General features: G+C 36.6%; 1 protein-coding gene across 2 annotated transcripts; it reads left to right on the forward strand.

Annotated features, from left to right (window-relative positions):
* Positions 1–2,035: 2,035 nt before the first annotated feature.
* Positions 2,036–23,290, forward strand: LOC121950232 (anoctamin-9). Of its 2 annotated transcripts, none has more exons than XM_042496171.2 (26): positions 2,036–2,170; positions 3,077–3,360; positions 3,471–3,594; positions 5,837–5,911; positions 6,023–6,145; positions 6,249–6,385; positions 7,072–7,121; positions 7,418–7,476; positions 8,488–8,567; positions 10,032–10,166; positions 10,251–10,344; positions 10,425–10,485; positions 12,688–12,770; positions 12,880–12,984; positions 13,504–13,668; positions 13,750–13,786; positions 17,168–17,279; positions 18,013–18,070; positions 18,192–18,289; positions 18,382–18,578; positions 18,673–18,825; positions 20,547–20,694; positions 20,779–20,901; positions 21,251–21,344; positions 21,751–21,863; positions 22,691–23,290. In XM_042496171.2, exons 3-26 carry the CDS (start codon positions 3,574–3,576, stop codon positions 22,704–22,706), a joined length of 2,337 nt encoding a protein of 778 aa, XP_042352105.1. In that variant the 5' UTR covers positions 2,036–2,170; positions 3,077–3,360; positions 3,471–3,573; the 3' UTR covers positions 22,707–23,290. The 2 variants fall into 2 exon arrangements, with proteins under 2 accessions (XP_042352105.1, XP_087936620.1); XM_088080494.1 differs by having other exon boundaries at positions 3,077–3,335.
* Positions 23,291–24,316: the final 1,026 nt, after the last annotated feature.

Below are 24,316 nucleotides of genomic sequence, written 5' to 3' on the forward strand. Positions count from 1 at the left end.
CCCAGAATGGACATGTCAAACACTGACTCAATATAGCGCCATTCGCAATCGCTTATGGCCTCTGTTGTTCTCCTTCACCATGGGTGTCTTTATTATTTTTTAATGGGGGCCAGATAAATTAATGTAAAAATAGATGGGGGTCAGCGGCATATGGGCCATTTTAAAAAAATGTTTAAAGAAAACATACAAATGCTGCAAATACAACCATTTGATCTTTAAGTGAAAAAGTGTTTCATGTATTCCTATGTGGTGAAGGACTTCAGTTTGGTTGTCTTGCTATTGTGAGGTGAATTAAAAAAAAATCAAAGTGGTATTGCTTGATTAACCATTGTGTTAATCAGATTTATAGATTTGTTTTAATTGTCACCCTGGGGAAATTGGTTTGCAGCAACAATCACTTGACGTTTCTATATGTCGACATAACAAAAATGAACATATCGGTAAACATACCATACACTTACATTGCGCCTTAAGTTGGAATTTGATGAGAGGGGACAGAGGTAGACATTTTACCGGACCAGGTAGACATACTGCTTATTATATGTGTATGTTTAAAAATTTTAAATTGTTTAAAATCAAAATAGTAACAACAGAGTATATTTTAAAAGACAAGCCAAGGGCCATTTGAAATCAGTCTGAGGGCCAAATTTGGCTCCCGGGCCACACTTCGGACATATATGTAAGCCTATAGTAAGTAACTATTAAACTTTCAGTTCTTTGCTGAGGACACATTTCCAGGACCAAGAGGTCTATCTTTCAGCTGTCCATCGGATGTTAGAGTTTCATTGTGTTTTGTGTAACTCAGCATGATGTTTAGCTTATCTTCCAGTTTGTTTCCTTTATGACAGAGAGTTCAGGAAAGAGTCTATCGGCAGCCTGTCCCCGATCCTCCCAGCTACCTCTCTACCCTGTACTTCCAACCCCGGTCAAATATAGCCGCAGGGGCCCCCTCTGTCGCCCTTCAAGTGGTTTACACAGAGCTGTAGTGGTGTAATTATGTGATCCTCCTCTGTGGGGTGTGGCCGGGGACAGAAATACAGCCGCTTATTTTCAAGACCACTTTTTCTGTAGCCTCACATCGCCTCTGCTGCCTGACATGTGGGTTCTCCTGGGTGTGCACTGCTTTCCGAGGTCTCCACGACTAATGGTGAAGCCCTTTAATAACAAGGCATGGAGGGCCACCCGTTTGACATGTTAGTTTTCTTTTTCTTTTTTCACAGTACAAGAGAAAGGATAGGGAACAGAAATAGGTCCACAGGGGAGTGCAATGGGAATCACATGTAAGATAATTAAAAAAAAAAAAAACCAACTACACACATACAGACATCGCCTACATAGAAACACATCATAAGCTCACAAATATTACGTAGGCCTCCTGTGTATAAAAAAAACTTCCAACTTTAAAATTTCAAGCAGAAAAGGCTTTTTGAAAGCTTTTTCTGCTTGGAAATATACAGATAGTCAACATTCAAAAAGCAAGAAGCCTATATTAAAAGTTATTTTTATAGCATATAAGTAAAAGCAGTAACATGACAATATACTTAAAGTACTCATTAAGAGAATTAAACTTTTTGGAGGGTACATTTTTTTAATCATTATTGGATACAGGCCTATTTGTGCACCAGGAAGCATGTTAGTGAAGTAGTTGAGATGGCTAAAGTTTAATTGTTTTACATACTGTTGAATTGTTTAATATGTTACACAAAATCTCATTCTATTGGTTGGTCATATAGCATTTTTTGTATATATATAATAATACAGTGGTAGCCTCTATCAGAAAAGCAACCAGCTCAAATGGAGTGACATAAAGCGCATGAAATGGACATTTTCAAGTAGGACAAATAGCCTACTTTCAAAATTGTACATTAGTAGCCTACACAGTTACTTTCCCCTAATAAAAAACTTAGCTGCAGTGGGGCAAATATTGTTACTTTTTTATTGCTTAACTTCAGCAATTGTTTAATGACCTTTGTTGTGGTACTTCCTGTATATGTGCACATTTTTTGTCTGTAAAAAGAGGGAACTTGGAGAAATAAAACTGCTGAAGCATCAACTTAGAAAGCTATAGTAGCCTTATGCTGTCTGTGACACTTGGTAATCTTCATAAACGTAAAGTAATACTTCTTACATATTCAGTGAATCAAGATTTCACCATGGAACAACTACTGAGGTGAGTTTATTTGTAATAGTTTAGCTCAGGCTATATTTACAGCTAAACTAATGGCAACTAACAATGAGTTAACCAACACTAAAGCTAATATTTATAATGGATTTAGTTTTGTGTGTGTGTTTGTTTGTTTATTTCTTTGCCTTTTTATGGTTTTATTGATTTGACAGAGTCAGAGACAAATGAAGGGGGAGAGACATTCAGCAAAGGGCCCTATGCTGGACTTGAACTCCTGCCGCTGCAGCCTTAACCCTTTGAAACCCAAATTGGCTTGATTTCTTTCAAAAACATTTGAAAAAGGCAGTGCGCAACCTAACAAGAAGATATGACCCCAGAATCATCAAAAAAAAAATAAAATAAATAAACAAATACATTTAAAAATAAAAATATAAATAATAAAAAAAATAAAAAGCACAAGAAAAATTATGTACAAATTTGTCAAAAAAAGAAAACAAAGAAGAAAATTACTTTTTGAGCAAAAAAGGATAGATGATTATAATTCTGTAAAAAATTAAATATTTAATAATGATAATTTTAACTATATTTTTGGGACATTCTTTTTTGCCTATCTTTTTTTGGCACACTTTACCATGACTTTTTTTTTTTTTTTTTACATTTTTTGAAGACATAGCTTACTATATTTAGTAATTTGTTGCAGTTTGCCGAATAGTTCTTGTACAACAGAAGCGAACCATTTTGTTGAACACAGAGTTCATGGTATGCCACAAAGTGACAAATTGGCTTCATTTTCACTTTGTTTTTAATGTCGGTTTGATCAGTCACGACTTATTCATCTGTGAAAAGTAATGGATGTGCTCAGCCTCCATTATAGATGCGGAGATGCATTCACGGTGTAATTTCATGACTCAAAGTGTACAAGTGTTAGTCTTTTTTTATTTATTTTTTCAGATAAATGTCACAGTCTGCTGAGTGAGTGTGCGTAGGATGATTCACTGACGATCGGAGGTCGCTGCTGCCATCTAGTGGTGAATTTTGTCATCTTGCATCAGCGAGGAGGAGGCAGCAGAAATAATGCCATTCCATCGCACCTGACGAGCCGTATCGACATTATTTCTGCGAAACACACAGCAGATCCTGTTTGTTTGTGTGTTTGTGTTGATAGCACCGTTGATCTGACTGGAAAAAGATAAAGGTGGAGGAGACAAAGGTAAATGCTGTGACACCAGCAACAGGTAGAGTCGCTTTTACATTCCTTAGCTTGTAATACAAAAACACGTTTGTCCCTAGAGGAAGTACGGAAGTTGCCTACTGCCTGTTCACGAGCACTCATGTCATTTTACAGTTGGGCATATCGGTGAGCTGACAGAGACGCTCCGGGATCATTGACTGAAGCTTTTATTTTTTTTATTTCTTAAATCCGGGAAGTCGCATCTGCATTCAGCATCATGCCCGTCCACAGGAGGCAGGTAGGTGATCTTATTCATACATAACAACATATATAGATACATAATTGGAGCTGATCTGAGGCCAGATGAAGCTTTTGTTATGTTGATCATGGGTTTGCCGTTTTTCACACCAATCCTGCACTTGTAAGACAAAGTAGATCCAACAGAAGCTTACTCCAGCGAAGGCCCACCCTTACACAAATTAAGAGTAACCTGATTTATCATTGGATGGCGTGTAATTGTGTCTCCACTGGTGCCACAACGCTTTGATTGTATTGTCTACCACACCTTCAGTGTGTTGGCCTACATGTACAGTATCAGTGTGCAGACTGCCCTGAGTAGCATGGATTGGCATGAATGTGAGAAAGTATGTCCACATGCCATGCAGTTCAGTCAGGTGAGATTAACCATCTCCTCTGTCAGTGAGTCAGGATCACCTCAGTGGCATTCACTGTCACACCCCCTACGTCACAGCTAAACAGGATTCTTTTGAAGGTTAAATGATGACATTTCTGCAGGATTTCACAAGCTTGTTGTTGTGGGAACCAAATATGTCTTTAAATAGAATCATTATTTGTCACTTACACCTTCAGAGGAGACACCCCAGGTGACACAAAGATATTATCATAAAACCTGCCCAGTCGATGAACTATAAGACAGTTATTTATTGTATTACAAGATTTCTGGAATGCTATGTTTAAATATGCAAGTGGCATTATCTACGTAAATTAATGTGTTGATTTACATACTAAGTCTTTTTTACTTTAATCATTTTTCTTGCAGAAAAATATATCTAGTGGACTGAAAAAGCAAATGATTTTATTGATCTGATAGGCTACCAAAAGTTTAATAAGTTATATGGTAAAAAAAAAAGATGTATGGTTGCCATGTATTGACACAAAATTGCCATGCAAAATATCGCGATACCATGCTGTATCGATTTTTCCCCCACCCCTAATAAAGCCAAGTTCGAAATTCTTCTTTCATTTTGTTGACACATTAAGGCTTTCAGAGGTGATATCTCTTTGTAATGTCTAATAAATGTCATATGAATTGCAATGTCATGTGATATATAAACAAACCTCCATAAAAACCTTCAGAATGTAGATATTAAAAAAAAAGAAAATGAACGAAAAGGGAAAATTTGGTGTGTGAAAGTGCTATTGAAGTGAAGGTTTCCAGCTCCGAATATGAAAAAATAAGCTCATTTAGAGAAAATGGGATGAGTTGTGAAATTCTATACATTTTTAGACAAAAAAGAAGAAACTTCAGGTGAATAGGGTACAAATATTGTAACTAAGATTATTAACTTAACCAGTAGAATAGTAACATTAAGGTAATTATTTTTTGTATCGCAGGGTATCTGAAATATTATGTTTAAATATGCAGCTTGTACATAATCTCATTATGTGTGCTGCTTAGAATAAATTTCCAGGACAAAAATATAGACTCTGGTTAAAGACAGGTTTAAAAATTCCTATTTTGTTGATACATTAAAGTAAAATATTTCTACAGAGGGGATCTTATATATCAGAAAAGACTACCATCAGCCATAAGAAATTAATATCTGCCATGTTTTTTAGGGGGAACAAATATATAAATCAGGCTATGGATAATATATCAACAAACCCCTCCGTGAAAACCTTCAGAATGAAAATAGGAATAACACTGGAAAGTTATGAGGTGCTACTGAAGTGAAGATTTCTGGCTCAGAGTATTAAAAAAAATACAAATTTAGAAATAACAAACTTTTAAGATATGAATTGTAACACTTCATACATTTGAAGGCCAAAAATAAGACCCTGTAGGTGATTCAGGTAAAAAAAACATAAATACATAAGATAATAAATAAATAAATACATACATAAATCAAATTAAAAATTATAATCATAATTTTAAAAAAAGCATTATCACCATAAAACTTCCGTAGCAGATTACTTACCTTAAGACAATTATTTTCAATTATTTATATTACAAGTTTATAATATGCAAAGGAAGTGTTATGTAATAAGATATGTACATTTTGCATACATTTCCAGAACAGAAATCTGAACTCAAATAAACTCTTTTTTTATGTTCTCCTTTCTCTAGTCTGAAAGAAGACATGTTATGAAAGCACAATAGCCCAAAATCTCAAAATTGACAAGTACACGAAAGTTTTTTAGCCTGGGGTTTCCTGCCTTAAAAAAAAAACCCGAAATATTTTATTTATGATGTGTGGACTTTGACATATTTTAACTTCTCTCACTATTTTGCTACACAGCCCAGTATTGAATTACTGGAATTAATGGGAGTGGTGCGAGAGAATGGCAATGAACTGACATCACTCCCACCTGTGGTAAGAATTTAATGTTTCCACTTTAACAGCATGCTAAACAGTCCAGGCCTCCTTAATTCACAGACTGATACATATAATGTCTGATTTTGCCATATGATGTACGTCACGCAGCACACGCCTCTGTCATATGACTACGTCCTGGTTGCCAAAACAATTGATAAGCAGGAAAGAGAGGTGTTCAAGAAGCAAACTGAATACATTGAAGAACTGAAAAAAAAGAACTTGAAAGTTACCGTAAGTCTTTAATAAAACAAGCACACGCAAAATAATTGTGCCTTTACTGTTGGAAAGGTTGCAAGATTCTTCCATTAATCTTGTCTTTATTGATCCCTGTTAGAAAATTATAGATGATGATCTCGTCTTCTATGGGATTCAAGCGCCTAAAGAAATTTTTGAGAAGTACAGGTATCTGCTCAAAGTGTCAGACGCCTGTAACTGGAGCTCAGATCAGAACATTGTACCACTCAGCACCAGGTAAACCATGTTGCTATTTGCTTGCTGTTTTTGGTATTCTAAACAATCAAAAATGCTATTTGAAGTATTTTTCTCTAAATATGTGATATGGAAAAAATATCTGACTGTGGTTTTGCACGAATATGATATTCTGAAGTCCTTCTTGTCTTTATCATCACTAAAAGGCAATATTTTAAAGTAGGGGCCAACAGATTAGCAGCCTTTTAGCAGCTGATTATTGGGGCTGATATTTGGCATTTTGCCGATTATCTGTATCAGTGTTTTATTTTAATGCTCGCCGATGAAATTAATTAATTAAAAAGTGCAACAAAAGTGTCAGCATGGAAAGACGTTTTACTTTGTAAAACCTCAGGAAGCTTTTTTTAAAAAAATGTATTATCATTTTAATTTAAATTTTCACTTGACTTTATAAATAAAAGGTTTGGGTGTTGCTTAAAAATTTACTAAAGGCATTTAAACAAAGTTTTTTTGTTGGAGTTTGTTATATTCCAAATTCTTAGTATTGACAGAAATATTTTCATTTTTATTGTAAATGAATATTGGTTCCAAATAGGGGTTATCGGTCTGATAAACTACTCATAATCAGTATCGGCCCTGAAAAACTAATTTCGGTTGACCAGTATTTGAATAGTTAAAGTTCATCTTTCATAGTTCATCTTTATAAGTGATGCTTGTCCTTGTTTCAGGATAAGGATCGTCCACTTCATCTTGAATCACACACCTATACGCTCAGGAGGTGAGGAAGACTGACTGTATTTACAGTCCCTGTCCTATTCAGAAAACCTTGTGTTACTTGTGTTACTTGTTTTGTTACTTGTGTTACTTGTTACTTGTTTTGTTTTGCACTACTGGACTCGTACTTTTTATATTTTATATTTTATTTTTTATATTTGTATCTTCTATTTTATCTGTTTTTTTCTATATTTATGTTGCACCAACCCATCAGAACAAATTCCTCGTATTGTGTTAACTATACCTGACAATAAATCTTTTTCTGATTCTGATTCTAATTTTTCATGTTGTTCTTCTCAGAGGGTTTGCGGGATCTTATGAAGATGAAGGTTTTTGAGGCAAGATTCTGCTTACATGAGGTAAAAATCCTTTTATCCAGCATAAGCCTTGTTCTTGCACAGCAGCTGTGATTCATCACTACCACAGGTTGCAATATTGTCACCGTGTCTGGCCTGGTAATTATATTATTTTGGGTAGGAACTGCTGATTAAACAGATTGCGTGAATAAATAAAAAAAAATGAAAACAGTAGACTGAATCAGGGTGTGAATGATACAAATAAAGCAGTATCTTTACTGCCACACATTCTCATGCTAAAGATAGTGACACTAGTATCTACTGATAAATCTCTTCAGGTTGCTGCTAAAGTGTTTTGTTTTTCTTAAAGAGCGTCAAAAATTATGACGTGAAACTTGGCAGCGGTGTACCAAAACAATACATTGCTGCCAGAAAAGTATTTGTTCGCTGAGATGCGACGAGAGTCATATTAATGCAGTGAGTCACTCAGTGCTGGGAATATGTGAGCATGTGTGTGTGAACATACATTAGCACGTACTGTATGTGCACTTGTGAGCGTGTACATGTGTGCTCTGTTTACATTACAAAACCGTGGGAGTTGAAGATATTTCCTCCAGAATAAATGTCCAGGAAATTAAATCATAAATACCTGTCCAAAGATTATAAAAAATATAAAGCAGCATTAAAGTTGCATGTTTTGTTATTGTATATTAAAAATCAGAAGATTTGGGGCCCAGTTGCTCACCTGGTACAGCGGGTACGCCATGTCCAAAGGCCATGTCCTGTAGCAGCTGCAGGTTTGATTTCAAACTCTGCCCTTTGCTGATTGTCATCCCTTCTCTGTCCCACTGTTGCTATCACTGTCCTATCAAATAAAAGTAAAAAGCCCCCAAAATAATCTTTAAAAAAAACCAAAATATATTAAATGTTTTACATTGCAAGCTTCTGTTTTCTGTTTGAGTGCATGTTGTATCTACAGAGCTCCTCTTCATGTTGATTTCTTTTTTTTTTTTTTGATTTTTTTTGTGTGTGTGTGTGTGTGTGTCTGTGTTTGTGTTGTGCTTCTGCTTTCAGAAAAAGAAACAGAGAGAGCTGAAGGAGAGCTGGGCACGATGGACAGCCTGTCTCCAAGGGCAACCCATCACTGCCGTCAGGTTTGGACTGCAACACAACAGCCTATTCATTATCCTGCTTATTGCTTTCTCTTTTTTTTTGCACTTACTGCAGCATTATTGTTTTTGATGTCAAACATGTCATCACCCACGCATGGTGCAGGCATTGTCTGGACTCATTGTTTAAAATCATGCACAGTATGTAATGCTGAAGCAGATTAGAGCTTTAGTCTTTAGATCCACTTGTTCACTGAGTCCAAAAAGCAAAACACAGAGCAAACATGCCTTTGGTTTGCTTCATGTTAATGTGTAGGCTGTGTGACTGCAATTTCAGCCTTTTATTATACCACCCACATTATCAGCAAAACATAGTGACAAGATAGACTGTACATCATCACATCGCATGTGGTCAAAATCAGTACTTTAAAAATTATTGTTTTTTTAAACAGCAGTAGGCTAAAACACACCTGTATGAAAAACAAAATCTCTGAGCATTCATTTTGTAATTGTATTGAATTTATGAGCCCTATGTATTTGTATGCCATGTTTCTGAGTATGCATGACGTGATAAAAGCCAATGTTGTACAGATTTTATATATTGACAGTACAATTTTGTAGTTGGTTTAGTATTGCAAATTGTTCTTAGAGGAAAACCTTGGTTTCCATCCTCAATTCCTACTTTACCACATTTTTGTTTCAAGTGACTAATGGAGACTACAGTTTTTAAAATTGGTGCAGAATGAGAGCGACTGCAGCAGCCGCAGCAGCCGCGATGTAATCTCTACGACCAAGTGTGCAAGGTCAAATTACATCTATTAAAAGTTCTTTTTATTGGCATTGACAGACTCAGATTGTTATGAGAAGTGTCTGACGCCATTAGAAAAAGAACCTTCAGAGAAATTAAACATTTCTGTCACTTTTTGCTTTTTTTTTTTGTTGTTGTTTTTTAAATTATGACCTTAAGTCTTAGTGCGAATTGAAGGGAGGAGTGCTGGGAAGCGTTTGAAAAAACATAAACAAGACTTCTTCTTGACTGAAAATTGGTCACAATAACCAACCAGACCAGCAAAAAGTTTATATATATATATATGTATATACACTTACACACACACACACACACACACACACACACACACACACACACATATATACATATACAATATAAACATTTTTTTCTTTGTAGGGATGATGTTGTTGGAAAATTATGATAATACTCTACCTCTGTCAGTGGTAAAAATAAGCACTAGTGGACGTAAAAATTGTAATTGATGTAATTGCCTGCGGGGATTACATTATGGCCGCTTCAGCTACAGCCCTCTTTTTCAACAGAGGAAAACTTTAGACACAAAAACATTGGGAATAAGGCTACAGGTTAAGAAAACACCGAAGTAAATGTAAATGTAATATATATCATGTGTACAATGTATGTCTGTTTTGTATGGGTAACCATATATGCATAACCTTTTGACATTTTTTTGTGTGTATGTGTACGTGTTCTCATGTCAGGAACTACTTTGGGGAGAAGGTGGCCTTGTACTACCTGTGGTTGGGGTGGTACACATATCTGCTCATCCCGCCTGCTCTCATCGGGGTCATTGTCTTCCTTTATGGCCTTGCTTTCTTCAACAGCTCGCCCCTCATGTAAGTTTTTTCCACAATATCACAGTATCTTTGTTGTAAAACAGCACTTACACTGCAATAAAAACAGAGCTCATTGTGTTGTAGAAAGGAGGTTTGTGAGGCTGACACAGTCATGTGTCCCCTTTGTGACAAGAGATGCAAAGTGTGGCAGCTCTCCGATACCTGCACATATGCCAAGGTACATCAGTGCATTTCCAGTGGACAGCTGAATGGTGTGTTTGTGTGTTTGTGCTCACTGCTGATCTCTTCTGCCAACAGGTGAGCCAGCTGTTTGATAATAATGGCACGGTGCTCTTTGCAATGTTCATGGCAGTGTGGGGTGAGTTTGTTTGTCTATATGACTTCATTATTCTTGTGTTGATAGAAATAATTGTGTTTTCAACATTCAGATCCCTGTTTAAGATAGATTAGTGTGATTTAGGGACTGTGCTTAATTTATTAGAAGAAGGGTTTGGCTGAAAAGTGACTTTTGTTTTTTTTTTTTTTGTTTTTTTTTTTACAAAAAACCCCAGAAATAACCATATTTCTTTTAATATTCACACCAAATGTGGGAAGTATTGGAGTCGTAGCAAAGAAGAATCAGCACTAGAGTTAGAGTCATCACCAAAACAATCAGCCAATTCCTTTAGCAAAATGCAAAATCTTTCTACAAATTATGTGCAGGACCATTACAAATATGCAAATTCTCTTAAATATTCTGTTATTATAATTCCCAGCTATGATAAATTGTGCAATTTTGGCAGTTTTTGTAGAAAACATGCCTTCCAAACCCACAAGCAGGATTTGTGGTTCTGAGGGTATTTAAATAAATCAAAATACAATCGTTTAAAGTTATGTGTCTCTCCCCTAAGCCAAAATAAAACACCACCCCATTTCCAGTGCTTGAGAAATTATTTGACATGCCTCCCCCCTCATAAATAACAAGCTGTCCCTTATTGCAATGATACTTGCTGCAGATGCAGTTTTGCTTCATAGCCATTAAAACCAATGCAATAGGCACATTTAATCAAAATAACTGAAAATCAGGGTGCAGAGCTCCCTTTCCAATTCAGTTGTACATTTGCCTAAACATTTCTGGCTTTACAGGCCAACTTGCACAATCAAGTCTTTTATCTGCCTCCCATTTATTTCATCCAACTGCCTAATCGTTTCATGATCACTTAGATATGCACTGCCAACGAGATGCCACATCACTGAGAGAACCTACTCGTCCTGGCTTCTCACATCTTAATCAGCCCAGGCCATCTGGCCGTGGGAGTGGTCAAGCAGTCATCTATAAGAACATCTAAACGCTCTTTTACTGACTTATTCAGTTTTTTATATATACATATTTTTTTTTATTTTGAACATCTATAGTCTTTTGTCACTCCAAACTCCTCTCACATAAAATTCATTACTGTTGGAGAAAATAGAGATTCAGGCAAAATGATGGCCACTTCAAGTCTTCATGAAGTGTTTACATGAGTGTATGAGAGGAAGTGTGTAAGGGAGGGGTGAGATACAGAAAGAGAAAGAATGTGTCAAGATCAGAAAAATGTTTGTATTACAGGACAAACTGTGCCCAGCTGAATGGAAGTCCCCTCATAATACCAGTTAAATTATGAGTTTTGTAATTTACCACAAAGAGCAGTTTACAGTAAAACCACAGAAGTAGGAATCAGTTCCTAAATTTTCTGCTGCTGTCTATTTTTTGCAACTAACCCCTGTGTCAGTTGGCCTTCTAACACAAAGCAAAAATGTGTGTATAAGGCAAAAACGTTTTTTCATCTGATGTTACACCTTAATGAAGGCATATCAAACTTTTAATCTCAAACTACTACCAGATTAGGACTGTGTATTGGCAAGAATCTGGTGATTGAAAATGTGTCACGATACAGGGGCTACAATTCAATATATTACAACATATTAACATGCTGTAAGCAAGGCAGTATATTGCAGATTTTTAAGACTCTGCCTGTTTGATAGGCTCATGTTCTTTGTGTTTACACCAGTATTATGCTATTACACTGGAGTGAATATAACAATGAATATAAGATCATCCTTTATAAGTCCCACAACAGGGAAATTTGTATTATTACAGCAGCAAAGGAATATCAAAACATAGTATGTACAAGATAAATAAGGTAAAAAGATGCAAGATGCAAAACTCAACAGTTAAACAAAAATCTTTACACTAATTGCACATGGATAATTGCACATTGTGATATAGCACACTGTGGTAATAAGATTGCACATTTTGATATTGACCTTGCACGGGTCCATTTCAGTGTATGTGGTGTGGGAGCAGTACTGGCTGTACAATATTGCATGTATATTATTAATTAAAAAAAAAATAGTATTTTAAAGAATCAATACAGTATCACAAAACATAATATGACAATATTCAAGTATATCGATATTATCTTACACCTCTATCAAAGTGGCAAAAGACATTACTACCACAATGGAGTTTTTTTTTTTTTTTTTTTTTTAATGGTCACAGTTGGCTCTATGAACTCATGAAAGTCCTTCGCCTTAACAGCAACACTGTTTTTGGAGTTCTGGAAGAGACATCGAGCTTCCTATGTGTGCGAATGGAAAGTGTCTGATTGGTGTGAGGAGGAGGTATGATCACCCTAATGCATTACATCCCATTTCACTGATGATAGGCGTTGATCAGTGATCATTAGAATACATGTTTGTGTTTTTTTTCCTCTATTTTATTTGACTGTAGGAGGAACTGATCCTGGAAATTGTGAACAACGTCAACTGCCAACCAAAAGAATATAAGCACTCCTATCTGCGCAGCACTCTGGTGCTGATCTGTGTCACAGTTATGGTGGGTGACCTGTCATTACGCTCTTTACATTGTTGTTGTTGTTGTTGTAAGTTGTGTGTACATTTTCAGAGTTCAGGTTAACCCTTTGGAACCTGGATCCATATCAGTTTTCTTGTGCTGCGTTCCGATGCCTTTCAAAATCTATTTAACCCTTTCAAACCTGGGCAAATTGCTTTGACTTCTTTGAAAAATATGGGGAAAAAATGAGAAACTTGGCAAGAAATGTCACACAAATTGCAAGAAATTTGGTGACAAAAATATGACTTGAAAATTAGTTTTAAAAATTGGGGATTATTACAAAATCATCACAAAAAACTAGGAAAAATGTAAAAATGATGTATTTAAAAATTTGGTACATTTTCTTTTAAAATTTCAGCTCATTTTTCAGGTAAGTTTTGGTTAAGTTGCTCATTGTCTTCTGCTATTTTTTGCGGATGGTATATGAACTTGTAGTAGTTGATCATGACGTATAGCGTTACTAATGAGTGAGGCTTTTTTGTTGTTATTGTCTTTCCTCAGATATTGGTGATCATCGGCCTGACACACGCCTTGGTGGTGTTTAGGGTGATTGCAGCAGTGCTCTTGGCTGAAGGATCGTGGGAGTTTCTGAGCAACCACTCAAATAGTGGAGCAATGATGCTGGGTGCTGTCCTCCATTACCTCATCATCACTGTCATGACACGGGTACGCGGGTCTCTAAATGTTCATCTCTGTCTCCTTTTAAAGAAATTCTCTGTGACTCTGACGATGTCTTTGTCTTTGCAGGTCAACAGGATTGTTGCCATGAAGCTCTGTGAAATAGGTACAGTTAGTATTCTGTTAAATTTTGAAGAGATGCTGCAACACTAATATCCCACTCATGTTTCCTGGGAGAATTGAATGTTAGCTTAAAGGTCCAGTGTGTAGGATTTAGGGGGGTGTTTGGCAAAAATTGAATATAATATTCATAATTATATTTTCACCAGTGTATAATTACCTGAAAGTTAGCATCATTGTGCGTTGTTAGCTTAGAATGAGCCCTTCATATCTGCATAGTGAGTGGGAGTCCTCACGGACGTATGAAGGGAACTGGATACAAATTTGCAGGCGAGGGTCCCATTTATTCCCATGAAAGTTGCTCGGTGACTCATGAAGCAAAAAAGTTCAACTTCCCGGGCATAAAAGCACCCAGATCTTCCGCATCATGAGTTGTGTTCGAAACCGAAACTCACTCACTCACTCACACCATTCTCTATGTAGTGTGTGTTAGATAGTGAACTACATAGGAAATAACTGAACAAGATTTCAGACACTACGCTGGAATTTTCTTCCTCCAGATATACATGACTGCATTGCATTGTGGTATACGGAAGTAAAATGTAGGATACATCGCATGTACACTCAAATTTGCTGTGCATTGTGGGCATTTTATAGTGCACTATATAGTGAATGAAATTAACTGCTGAGAATTTTAACACTACTACAAAATGGCACACACTATATAGTGCACCATATCTGTGACAGGGAACGGTTTCGAACGCATCTACAGAGTGTGCCAGGGATGACGTTTTTCTGTACACCAGTGTGGAAGCTTATGTTGCCCTGGTTCCCTCGTCAAAAAGCCTATGGGATTTTTCCATTGGATTTTTGAAGCCTAAATGCAATCGCTAGAAATAAAAAGCTTAAGTTTGGCTGTACACAAACTACACTGTGGTTGCGTTGCTAACACTACAAGGTTGTAAAACCGTGTTTGTTGCGGTTTGGTGTGATGACCCTCTTAGTCTCATTTAGCCATTTATTTTATGAAACATTAAAGTTCGTTTTACTTGACATAATGGCATAGAACAAAATGTAAAAGTCTCTTCAGAGAGACTATTTCAGACTTTTAACCAAAAACCCATTCAACAACACGCTGACTTTGAGATGAGGGAAGGTGCTGAAATGATAACTGATTTCCAGGTTTTAGTACTCATTACTGCGGTTCTCTTTTGTGCACATAGCACAAGCACACTAGAGACCTCTGACAGCCAAGCTGCCTAACATCCAGTTAGCCTTTCGTTAACATGAATGGGGATAAAATGATTTAATTGTGTGGCTCTTCTAGACTTAAAAATTGTTATCGGACTGAATGGATAACATTCCGACAGTGAAACAAGTCATTTCATGGGGTGTTGTGACCAGGTTCCCAAGAAAGCAGCTCCGCTTGTATTTTTTCCCAGCAGTGAGGCAGCTAATAAGATAGGAAGCAGGTCAGACAGACAGATTACAGACAGATAACAAGTAGTGTTTGGAACACAAGATGAGGTGGCAGAGAGAGAGACTGATAGCTGTCCTGTGTACGGCAACCCAGGTCTAAAGTCCCCTCTTACACACTTATACACTTATCTGTGTGATTTTTTAAAGCATTCAAGTGTTAGGCTGTCTCCTTGAGAAAATGAAAAATATTTGAAGGCTCTAGTGGACTTTTTGACCCATTTCTGTAAACCTCTTCGTTTTCTTTTTGATTTCTTTTTTGTAATTTCTTCTAATTGAAAAATAAATAAATAAGCAAAGGTTTGAAAAGATAAATAAAATTGAAATAAAATGGAATGAACAAATAAATAGGTGGGGAAAGGGAAAAGGTAGGTAATTAAATAAATCAAAATAATTATAGAATAAATAAGGATAGAAAATATGTAGAGAGGCAAACAAAAAACATGTTTTGCACACATGGGTATTGGATCAAAATATACACAAGTAGACAATGGTTGGCTACTAGTTACACTACAATGTGTTTCTGATACTTGTTCACACAAAGTCAGGTCTTATACTGGAAATATATTCCACCTCTCAATTTTCTGAGGTGAACTGCAGATCGGCATGTCAAAAACTATGGCAGGCAAAACCAAAAATCTTAAAAATAAAATACTGCTCAGGGAAAGTTTACATATACAAACTGTAGTAGCAAGCACAGTATATTTCTTATATGAAGGACATGTGCAAACAACAGCTCTCAGGTTGGACTTTGGAACTGGGTCACCACATACACTGATTGGGGAAATGTATGGCAGTTATAAAGCTATGTATCAGATGGAGGTAAAGTCAAAGCAGGGAAACTCCATGAGAAACAGTAGAGGGAAGGTGATGCATGACAGGAAGTTAACTGAACTTGTGGAACATGAGGAACAGAAAGAGGGCGGTCCGAGGGTGGAGATGGAGAAGGAGATAATTATGACTATATGAGCTATTTTGACCCTTAGAGACTGTTTTTTAGGGTGTTTCATTTTTTGATAAGTATGGCTGTGTTCATGCATATGGCATACATTTTGGCAAGATTTTGTATTTTTGTTTAATCTTGGAATTTCCAGCTCAGCTCCTACAATCAGTCTAAAATATACTGTGGAAACTAAATTTTTACATTCATACAGTTAAGAAAAACCCATTCAAACTGAAATGTTTGAGCCCACTGACATCAAAGCATAAAAACATATATTGTAGTGTGTCATTCTGGGCTTTTGCCTTGGAATTTGTAAGTTTTAGATTTTTCCATCAGATGACATAATTTTTTTGTAATCATACATATGGAAAAAATAAATGTTATTTCCACTGTCACAATCAATGTTGCTGCTAGTGGCATCATGACAAAAACCTGGCATTTAAAGGGTTAAAATTCTGAAAAGGAATGAATATTTGATATTTCTGATAAGAACAGGTGTTGGTTGAAAAAAAAAATAATCTCAGTGAAAGCAGAAAATAATATCAATGTATAATATTTTAATTTTGAAAAGTGCATTTTGTGCGCAGAGCGTTGTGAGTGTGTGTAAATATATAAGCGGGGTTAAAGGATCTTTGTATTTATCTGGTTTGCTGGCCATGTCATGTGGAGCAAAGTCAGAACCCACAAAGGGTTAAATAAAACAAATTTGAACTTTACAAATGAATAATAAGAGGAGTGTTAGTGTTTAAAACCTGTAGACACCTTGATTTATGATTGCTCTGTTCTTTTGAAGTTTTCAGATGTGATGTGCTGATTACAGTTTCTCAAAGCTGAAAAGTTTCTGAAAGCATTATTTACATGAATCAAATTTGAATAGAGGTAATCATATAATAAAAGTTATTCAGTTGTAATTCTACAGTAGGGCTTCTCTGAAGTGTTTGAGATTGTGCCATCCATTGACCAAACAGTGAACTGCATCAACACTGACATGAATTCTGTCTCCGACAGAGGAAACAAGATCATTTGCTGCCACAGAGAAGAGTTTCACCGTCAAGATGTTCACCTTCCAGTTCTTCACCTATTTCTCCTCCCTTTTCTACGTGGCGTTTTTTCTCGGCAGGTAAGACCTGGTGGATTCTGTTAGGGCTGGTCCATGATTTAATATTCACATTAGGGTTTGGCAATATATATCTTGTGCAACTCAAGAAATGTGCCCACCAAAAGGGATTTGGCAAAACTGTTTCTACCACAGGAGCAAATCAGGGCTGAGTTTTTTTCCCATGAATCCAGCGGCTTTGCAAAATGACATGAATAATGCAGACATGAATGAGAGAATTTTGAATATAGAAATCTGTGACACTAGAAATGATTGATCTCAGGAACTGTGAAGCTTCTGTTTTGAGAGAATTTTCCTTTCACTGTTCTGAGTCTTTTGTTATTAACTCGCTTTTTTTTGTTCATATGGTAGTTACAATTAAAAGAAGAAGATAATTAAATATAATAAAGTGCATGGATGTTTTCATCCATGTCTTCATTGAATTTACAAAACAATTATTGTATTGTGATATATCACTTATACCGTGATAGAAGAGTTGGGCCATGCCGTCCACACCTAATTCACTTTCTGATTCACTTTTTAGTGGTGTCATATGTTCTATATCGGTGTCAAAGAAGTATTCTTATTGATAGAATTTCAAATGCATCACTCAGCTGTAGACTTTAAACCCACAGAATACATTGCCATAACTTAAAGGACCCTAAATTAAAATGAAATTGACTGATTGTCTTCACTTATTAATGCCTTGTGTCCTAACTTGACTAATACTGACTTGTTTTTGTAACACATATGACAGGATAAATGGCCATCCTGGTGGTTATGTCCGAATTTCAGGGAAATGGAGGCTGGAGGAGGTGAGTCACATAATTATGTATGTCATTTAGAAAGACTAAATGTTTATTTTTAAGTCAAAATTGCTATTTTTACATTTTTGTATCTGGTTGCATTCCAAACATGTTTGTGTCCGCTGTGCAGTGTCATCCCAGTGGATGTCTCACAGACCTGTTCATCCAGATGGCGATTATAATGGTACTCAAGCAAACCATCAGCAATGTCTTTGAGTTCACTGGCCCGTAAGTATAAATCAGAATTGTAAATAATACTGCACATCGTCCTGTATAATCCACTTGTAAATATTTTAAAAGCTGTGTCTTGTTTTCATCAGGTGGTTCTGCAGGTGGTTGAAGAGACGAAGAACCCACAAGCTCCAGAGGAAATGCGCCCACTGCTACCTGAAAGACGAATCAGAGGCCAAACACGGAGCGGAGCTGTGTGATAACTGCAAGCTTCGAGACTGGCTCAGCAACTACCGTCTCAATGATGTCGACTCCTTCAGCCTGTTCCATGAGTTCCTGGAGATGGGTATGTGCTTCACTAAATGCTATATTAACAAAAAACTGTAGACAAGTAAAGGGCTGATTTTGGTGAATGATGTCATTCTTTGCTCTCTCCTCAGTGATCCAGTTCAGCTTTACCACCATCTTTGTGGCAGCGTTTCCTCTCGCTCCTCTGCTTGCCCTCATTAATAACATCATTGAGATCCGCCTGGATGCCATTAAAATGGTCACCCTGGAGCGCAGACTGGTTCCCAAGAAAACCAACGATATTGGTGAGCACCACTTTTAAAGGGACCTACTTTTTCTCTTAGCTGTAGAGCTATTTATCAGTCTAGATTGCTTTGGTGTGAGTTGCTGAGTGGAGATATTGGCTATAGTGATGTCTGCCTTCTCTCCAATATAATGGAACTAGATGCTGCTCAGCTTGTGATACTAGTTCAGTGGTGCCAGGTGAGAAAGCAGTAGATGCACGCCTCTTTATGGATAGCGATACGGTTGGCGGGTGTAGTTTGGTAAAGAGAAAGTAGTTCCAACATGAAACTGCTCACAACAAGGTCTGTGGATTATCTTGAGAGTCCCTTTCATGATTTCTTAAAAGAGACGTTGTTGAGTCTTTTAAGTGTTTTTTGTTGTTGTTGTTGTTATTGTTGTTTTCACTTTGAGCACCACAAGCCGAGTGCCATCTGTTCCATTTGGTTTGTTTCTCCAGAAAACAAACCTGAAAGACATGGGTTGCAGTTTGGGAAACTACTAAAACACTGACATGTACAAGAGGGTGAAAGCAAAACCGGGCCCTTTGGTTTCTAGAAGGTGGCGTTGGAATAAAACTCCCCACAGCCAGCCACTGATTCTATCAAAATGATAAAGTGGGAGTCACTGAAAAGGTGTGAAGCAAAATTATAAGCAAAAAGAAGAATCACATTTGTAACACACACTTAACTCAAACTTCCACTCAAAACAAAAAAAAACACAGAAAGCCAACTGAAGGTGTTGACTCTCTGTAGACCCACAACCAACTGAGCAGAAAGAAGCCAACCCCACAATAAAACCTCTCAGCCAGATTGATCACCAGCAGCTGACAAGAGCATCACAGCTGCACCCAATAGCTCCTGATCAGCAGGGAAACCTGGGACCTAAGGCTGCAGTCCAATAGTCCTTTTTGCTTAGGAAGGCTCCTAACTTGAAATAACCAGGAAGTATCTGAGCGGCTGCCATGATAAGAGCTGTTTCAATTCTCCTAACAATAAGAAAAGGTGCTTCAGTGCTTCCTTTATTATCGTCTTTAGCAGAGGACACACCGGAGCATCCTTTACCAAAGGAAAGGAGAGAATTCTGTCCCAAAATTCTTCGCGGCAGCAACATTTAAAGTAACATATCACATCGGCCGTTCTTTGGGAAATAACCTACTTTATTACAATACAGATTGATGCTCCAAAACAACTTCCAAACAAAAGGTGTTTACTGAGCTATAAGCTTTGCCTTGAATGTAGGTTATATGTATATCAAAAACATATTTGTTATTACTTCCTTAATGCTCATTTTGTTATGTTTTATTGTGTTTATTGTTATGTGTGTTTGATATTGACCATTTACTGTTTTCTATTGAAGAGCTTCTAACAAAAATATTTCATATGATTGTACTTCTGTAACCGTAGAGACAATAAACAAATCTACTTGTTATTCTTTTTATTGTTTTTACCATTTTACTGTAAAGCACTTTGGTTGGCCACTGGCTGTTTTTAAATGTGCTATATAAATAAAGCTGACATTGACATTGACATTACGATCTAAGATCATAATCAGCACTATAACCAGAACACGACGGGATGTCATCTCACACCAAAACAGTCTCGACTGATCATAGCTCTACAGGAAAGAGGAACAAAATGTATTTTTGGGTGAACTGTCCCTTTAAAAATGAGACTTAAAGTGTTGTTTTTTATGTTTATACTGTAGATGACACTCTCCTCACATCAGTGTTTCCTCTCCTCAGGTGTGTGGATAGACGTGTTAGAGGCAATTGGTGTCTTAGCAGTCATTGCCAACGGGCTGGTCATTGGCGTGTCTTCAGACTTCATCCCTCGACTGGTGTACCGTTACCGCTATGGTCCGTGTGCCAACGGCACGGCAACAGATATGGAGTGAGAACTCTTCTGGAAAATGTTTATGTTCTGTCATGTTGTGTACAACACTCAGCTTAAGTATATATGCTTCTGTTTTTCAAGCTGCATGGTGGGATACATCAACAACACTCTCTCCATTGCACGAATGGACGACGAGATCATAGCAAAAGAGTTTTCAGCAAATCAGATGATCACTGCGAGTGGCATGAATGTCTCCTCCTGCAGGTTTGCTCTTTTTGATTCTTATTTGTTTTGTCAGCTCAAGAGTTACTTTGGTATTTAGGTCAGGAAAAACCAAAGTCAAAACATGTCATTTGAGTAACGACAGAGTCGAAAGCGTTGATCCTGCTCACCACCAGTGTTGATAACTTCTCAGTGCTCACAGTGCACTCAGACATCCTGCTGGTATTGCACTGTTAGTGTTACTGTGCAAACAGTGTAATAGAAGTGCTATATAAATAAAGTCTGTGGCCATTACTGGAGCTGGGACACATAATAATCCACTGTGTGATTGATTTAAAAAACAACTGATAAGGGAGATAACATCCTTTTTTTGGTCTGTATGTCGTCAAAGGTATAAAGACTACAGGAGCAATGAGGACTACAGTTTTACTCCACAGTTTTGGCTCATTTTGGCTGTGCGCTTTGCATTTGTCATCCTGTTTGAGGTAAGTCTTAACCATGACCAAACAAGAAACCACTCATTGCCTCTTATTGCACTGATTTCTCTGAGCAGTTTGCAACACGCACATGCACACGCACACGTGCACACGTGCACACACACACACACACACACACACACACACACACACACAATGTCCTCACAGCTCACTGTTTGATTATTTTGACATTTCACAACATTCATTGAGGCTACAACAAAATCAGAGAGCGTTATCTACATTGAAATGTTCACAAAAGCATCCAGATGAAAAGTGCTGGACAAGAAATGATCAACGAGAAGAAAAAACAAAGTCCCTAATCTAGTGTGAAGACTTTTTTTCATCTTTAATGAAACCACATTTTCACAAATAAAAAAGGAGATTACATTCCCAACATTTCCCTCTCTGCTTGCAGCACGTCGTCGTCATATGCAAGTTCATCGCAGCCTGGTTTGTGCCTAGCGCTCCCATGCAGGTCAAGAATGATCGACTCTTTGATAAACTCAAAAGACTAAAAGAGGAACTCAGGTGAGTCAACACTAATCTGCTTTTACACTGTTGTGGCAGCTGGATGCCAATAAAACATGTAGATTTCCAATGAATGAAGCCTTAGCCTGATGGTCTAATGATCTCCCTCAACATAATCCAGAACGAAAAAATCCAATTTGTAAGATTGAACTGTTTACTTGGTAACAAAAATAAAATTAGTAGAAAACGGTGTCCATTTCCAAATTCCAAAGAGAGAGGAAAAGAGAGGGGTAAAAAAAAAAAAAGACTGTTTGGGTCCACTCTTTTCTTGTCTGACTAAATTAATACAGTGGTTCCCAAAGTTTACATCATGCTTATCTAATACACCAGATCATTATGGGCAATGATATGACCGATTACTTTCACTTTTAACACACACAAAGGACACAAGGTGAACTCAGCAGATGGGCTTTGATGTATTTTGAATTTGACTGATGTGTTTGGTTGATTGGCATCCTCACTGTACTGATTGCTCTGTTAAAAAACTATCACATGCTTTGATTTGCTGTCTGAAAACATGCAGCTAACTTCAATCAGATGATATTAACTAGATTTTCAGACGTTTTCACTTTTTCAGAGTGGACATAATGACTTGTGGGAACCACTGCATTAAAATTTGGAGAAATTTCACTATGACTTAGAGTTTCTAAAATAAAAGCAAATAAATGACTGCACAATAGGTATACAATTCAGCCAGCATAAAATAAATATTCCCCAGAAATGAAAAGTCACTTTAAATATCACGTTTTTAGAGCATGCTTTGCAGTGCTCACAGTTTATTTGACATAGATACTGTAACTAACCAACGTTTGCTTTATTTCTTACAGTTCTTTTGAAGCGTGACCACACCCAGGCACTTAAAGGTTACACATTTTCCCTGAGGACATGAGCCCAGCGTTGCCTTGTGCATTTAAAGTGTCCAGAGTATTACAGAGTTGAGTCAACTTCAAAGTTATTAAATTGTCTCTCTGCAGAGTTCAGACGGAGAGGAGAGGGCTCTCACTCTCTTTCAGTGTTTGCAGTCAAATATTAATGGCTGGCTATCTGGATTCTCATGTATGAAATGGACTTTGAAGGCAGACTAATTTTTCATGGACAAAACAAAAAGTGTACAGTAACTGATTTTACTGACCTTTAGATTGTTCTTATTCTATAGTAAGAATGCACTGATTGCTTACTGTTGGATCTCTATATTTGTGAGATGTATGTGAGTGTTTTTATTGAAAGCCTAAAGATAATTTATACTGCTGCTGCACATACAGTACTGATTGTGTGTTACGATGTTGCCTTATAACTGTAACAAAGCGCTGTGATGATTGTCATTACTGCAGACAGAATCTGATGGTGTCTTTTGTAAACCAGACACAGGAATGTTTTGCATTATAATATTTTATATTATTGAATAAAAGAGGAAAACTTTGGCCTCATGTGATGCCTTTTGAAATTAAGTGTTTTAATTAAAAGGCACAACACTCCAGGTCAAAATGTTTTTTAACAGCAGTATTTCCATGCACTGGGCAGTTTTGAGAATTTCGGGCTTTTTTACTTCCATCACATTTCTTTTAGATTTTGGAGAGAAAACGTCCTAAATACACATTTGGGTGTCTTTTTTAGTTCACATTTCTGATCTGGAATTTTATGCAAAATCCACATATTTTTTTATTTTATAAAATTTGTAATTCCAAAAAAAAAAAGAAATGTCTCAATATGAGAAAACAACTAGTTTCAAATTGACATATTTTAGTTAATTTTTTCACCTGTATGACTTATTTTTTATCAAAAAATGTATGAAATTTACACAACACATAATTAAAGACTTTTTTCTCCAATTTTTTTTGCAATCATTTACATATCATTTGTAGCTTGTGAGGAATATTTCTTCAAGATTAGATTTAATAGGACTTTTCACGATGTGCATTGTTCCCATATCTCAAAGATTTTCCAACCCCCACACCAAATATTACCATTATTTTAACAGTGCCAAGCAGTATCATGTTAATAGATAATTATTGCAATAATAGGTTAATAAATGTACATTTAGGGTTGCAAAGCTGGGAAAAATGTTTTCACTGGTTGTAGTCTGGCACTTCATTTCTGGAAATGAGAACACAATCCAATGCTTTAAAATTTGTGGCTTCAGGCTTGATGATACAAAAAAAAAGAATTATTTTCAAAATACTACATGCAAAGCAGATTATTATTATTATTATTATTATCATTATTATTATTATTATTATTATTTTATTATCACAGCCTGGGGTATGTCAATGATTTGCCAAAACATTGATTGTGACAGTGCACCTAGTGGAAAGAGCATGTTTTTTCCACATGCCAAAATATGGTGAAAATTACGTCATGATGTGAAAAAAAAATTACAAATTCCAACGCAAAAGCCCAGGATGACACCCAGAAATAATACAATGCATGTTTTTAAAGGTGGCTTTGAGATTAAA

Source organism: Plectropomus leopardus, chromosome 7, assembly GCF_026936395.1.
Source record: "Plectropomus leopardus strain MGB_pleo_1.0 chromosome 7, ASM2693639v1, whole genome shotgun sequence".
Taxonomy (NCBI): Eukaryota; Metazoa; Chordata; class Actinopteri; order Perciformes; family Serranidae; genus Plectropomus; species Plectropomus leopardus.

Bases quoted from the DNA above. Each gene is read 5' to 3' on its own strand.
- LOC121950232 (XM_042496171.2), top strand. From the start codon at position 3,574: ATGCCCGTCCACAGGAGGCAG. The intron at 10,486-12,687 runs GTGAGTTTGTTT...TCGCCTTAACAG, and splicing joins AATGTTCATGGCAGTGTGGG to CAACACTGTTTTTGGAGTTC. The intron at 20,902-21,250 runs GTTTGCTCTTTT...ATGTCGTCAAAG, and splicing joins ATGAATGTCTCCTCCTGCAG to GTATAAAGACTACAGGAGCA.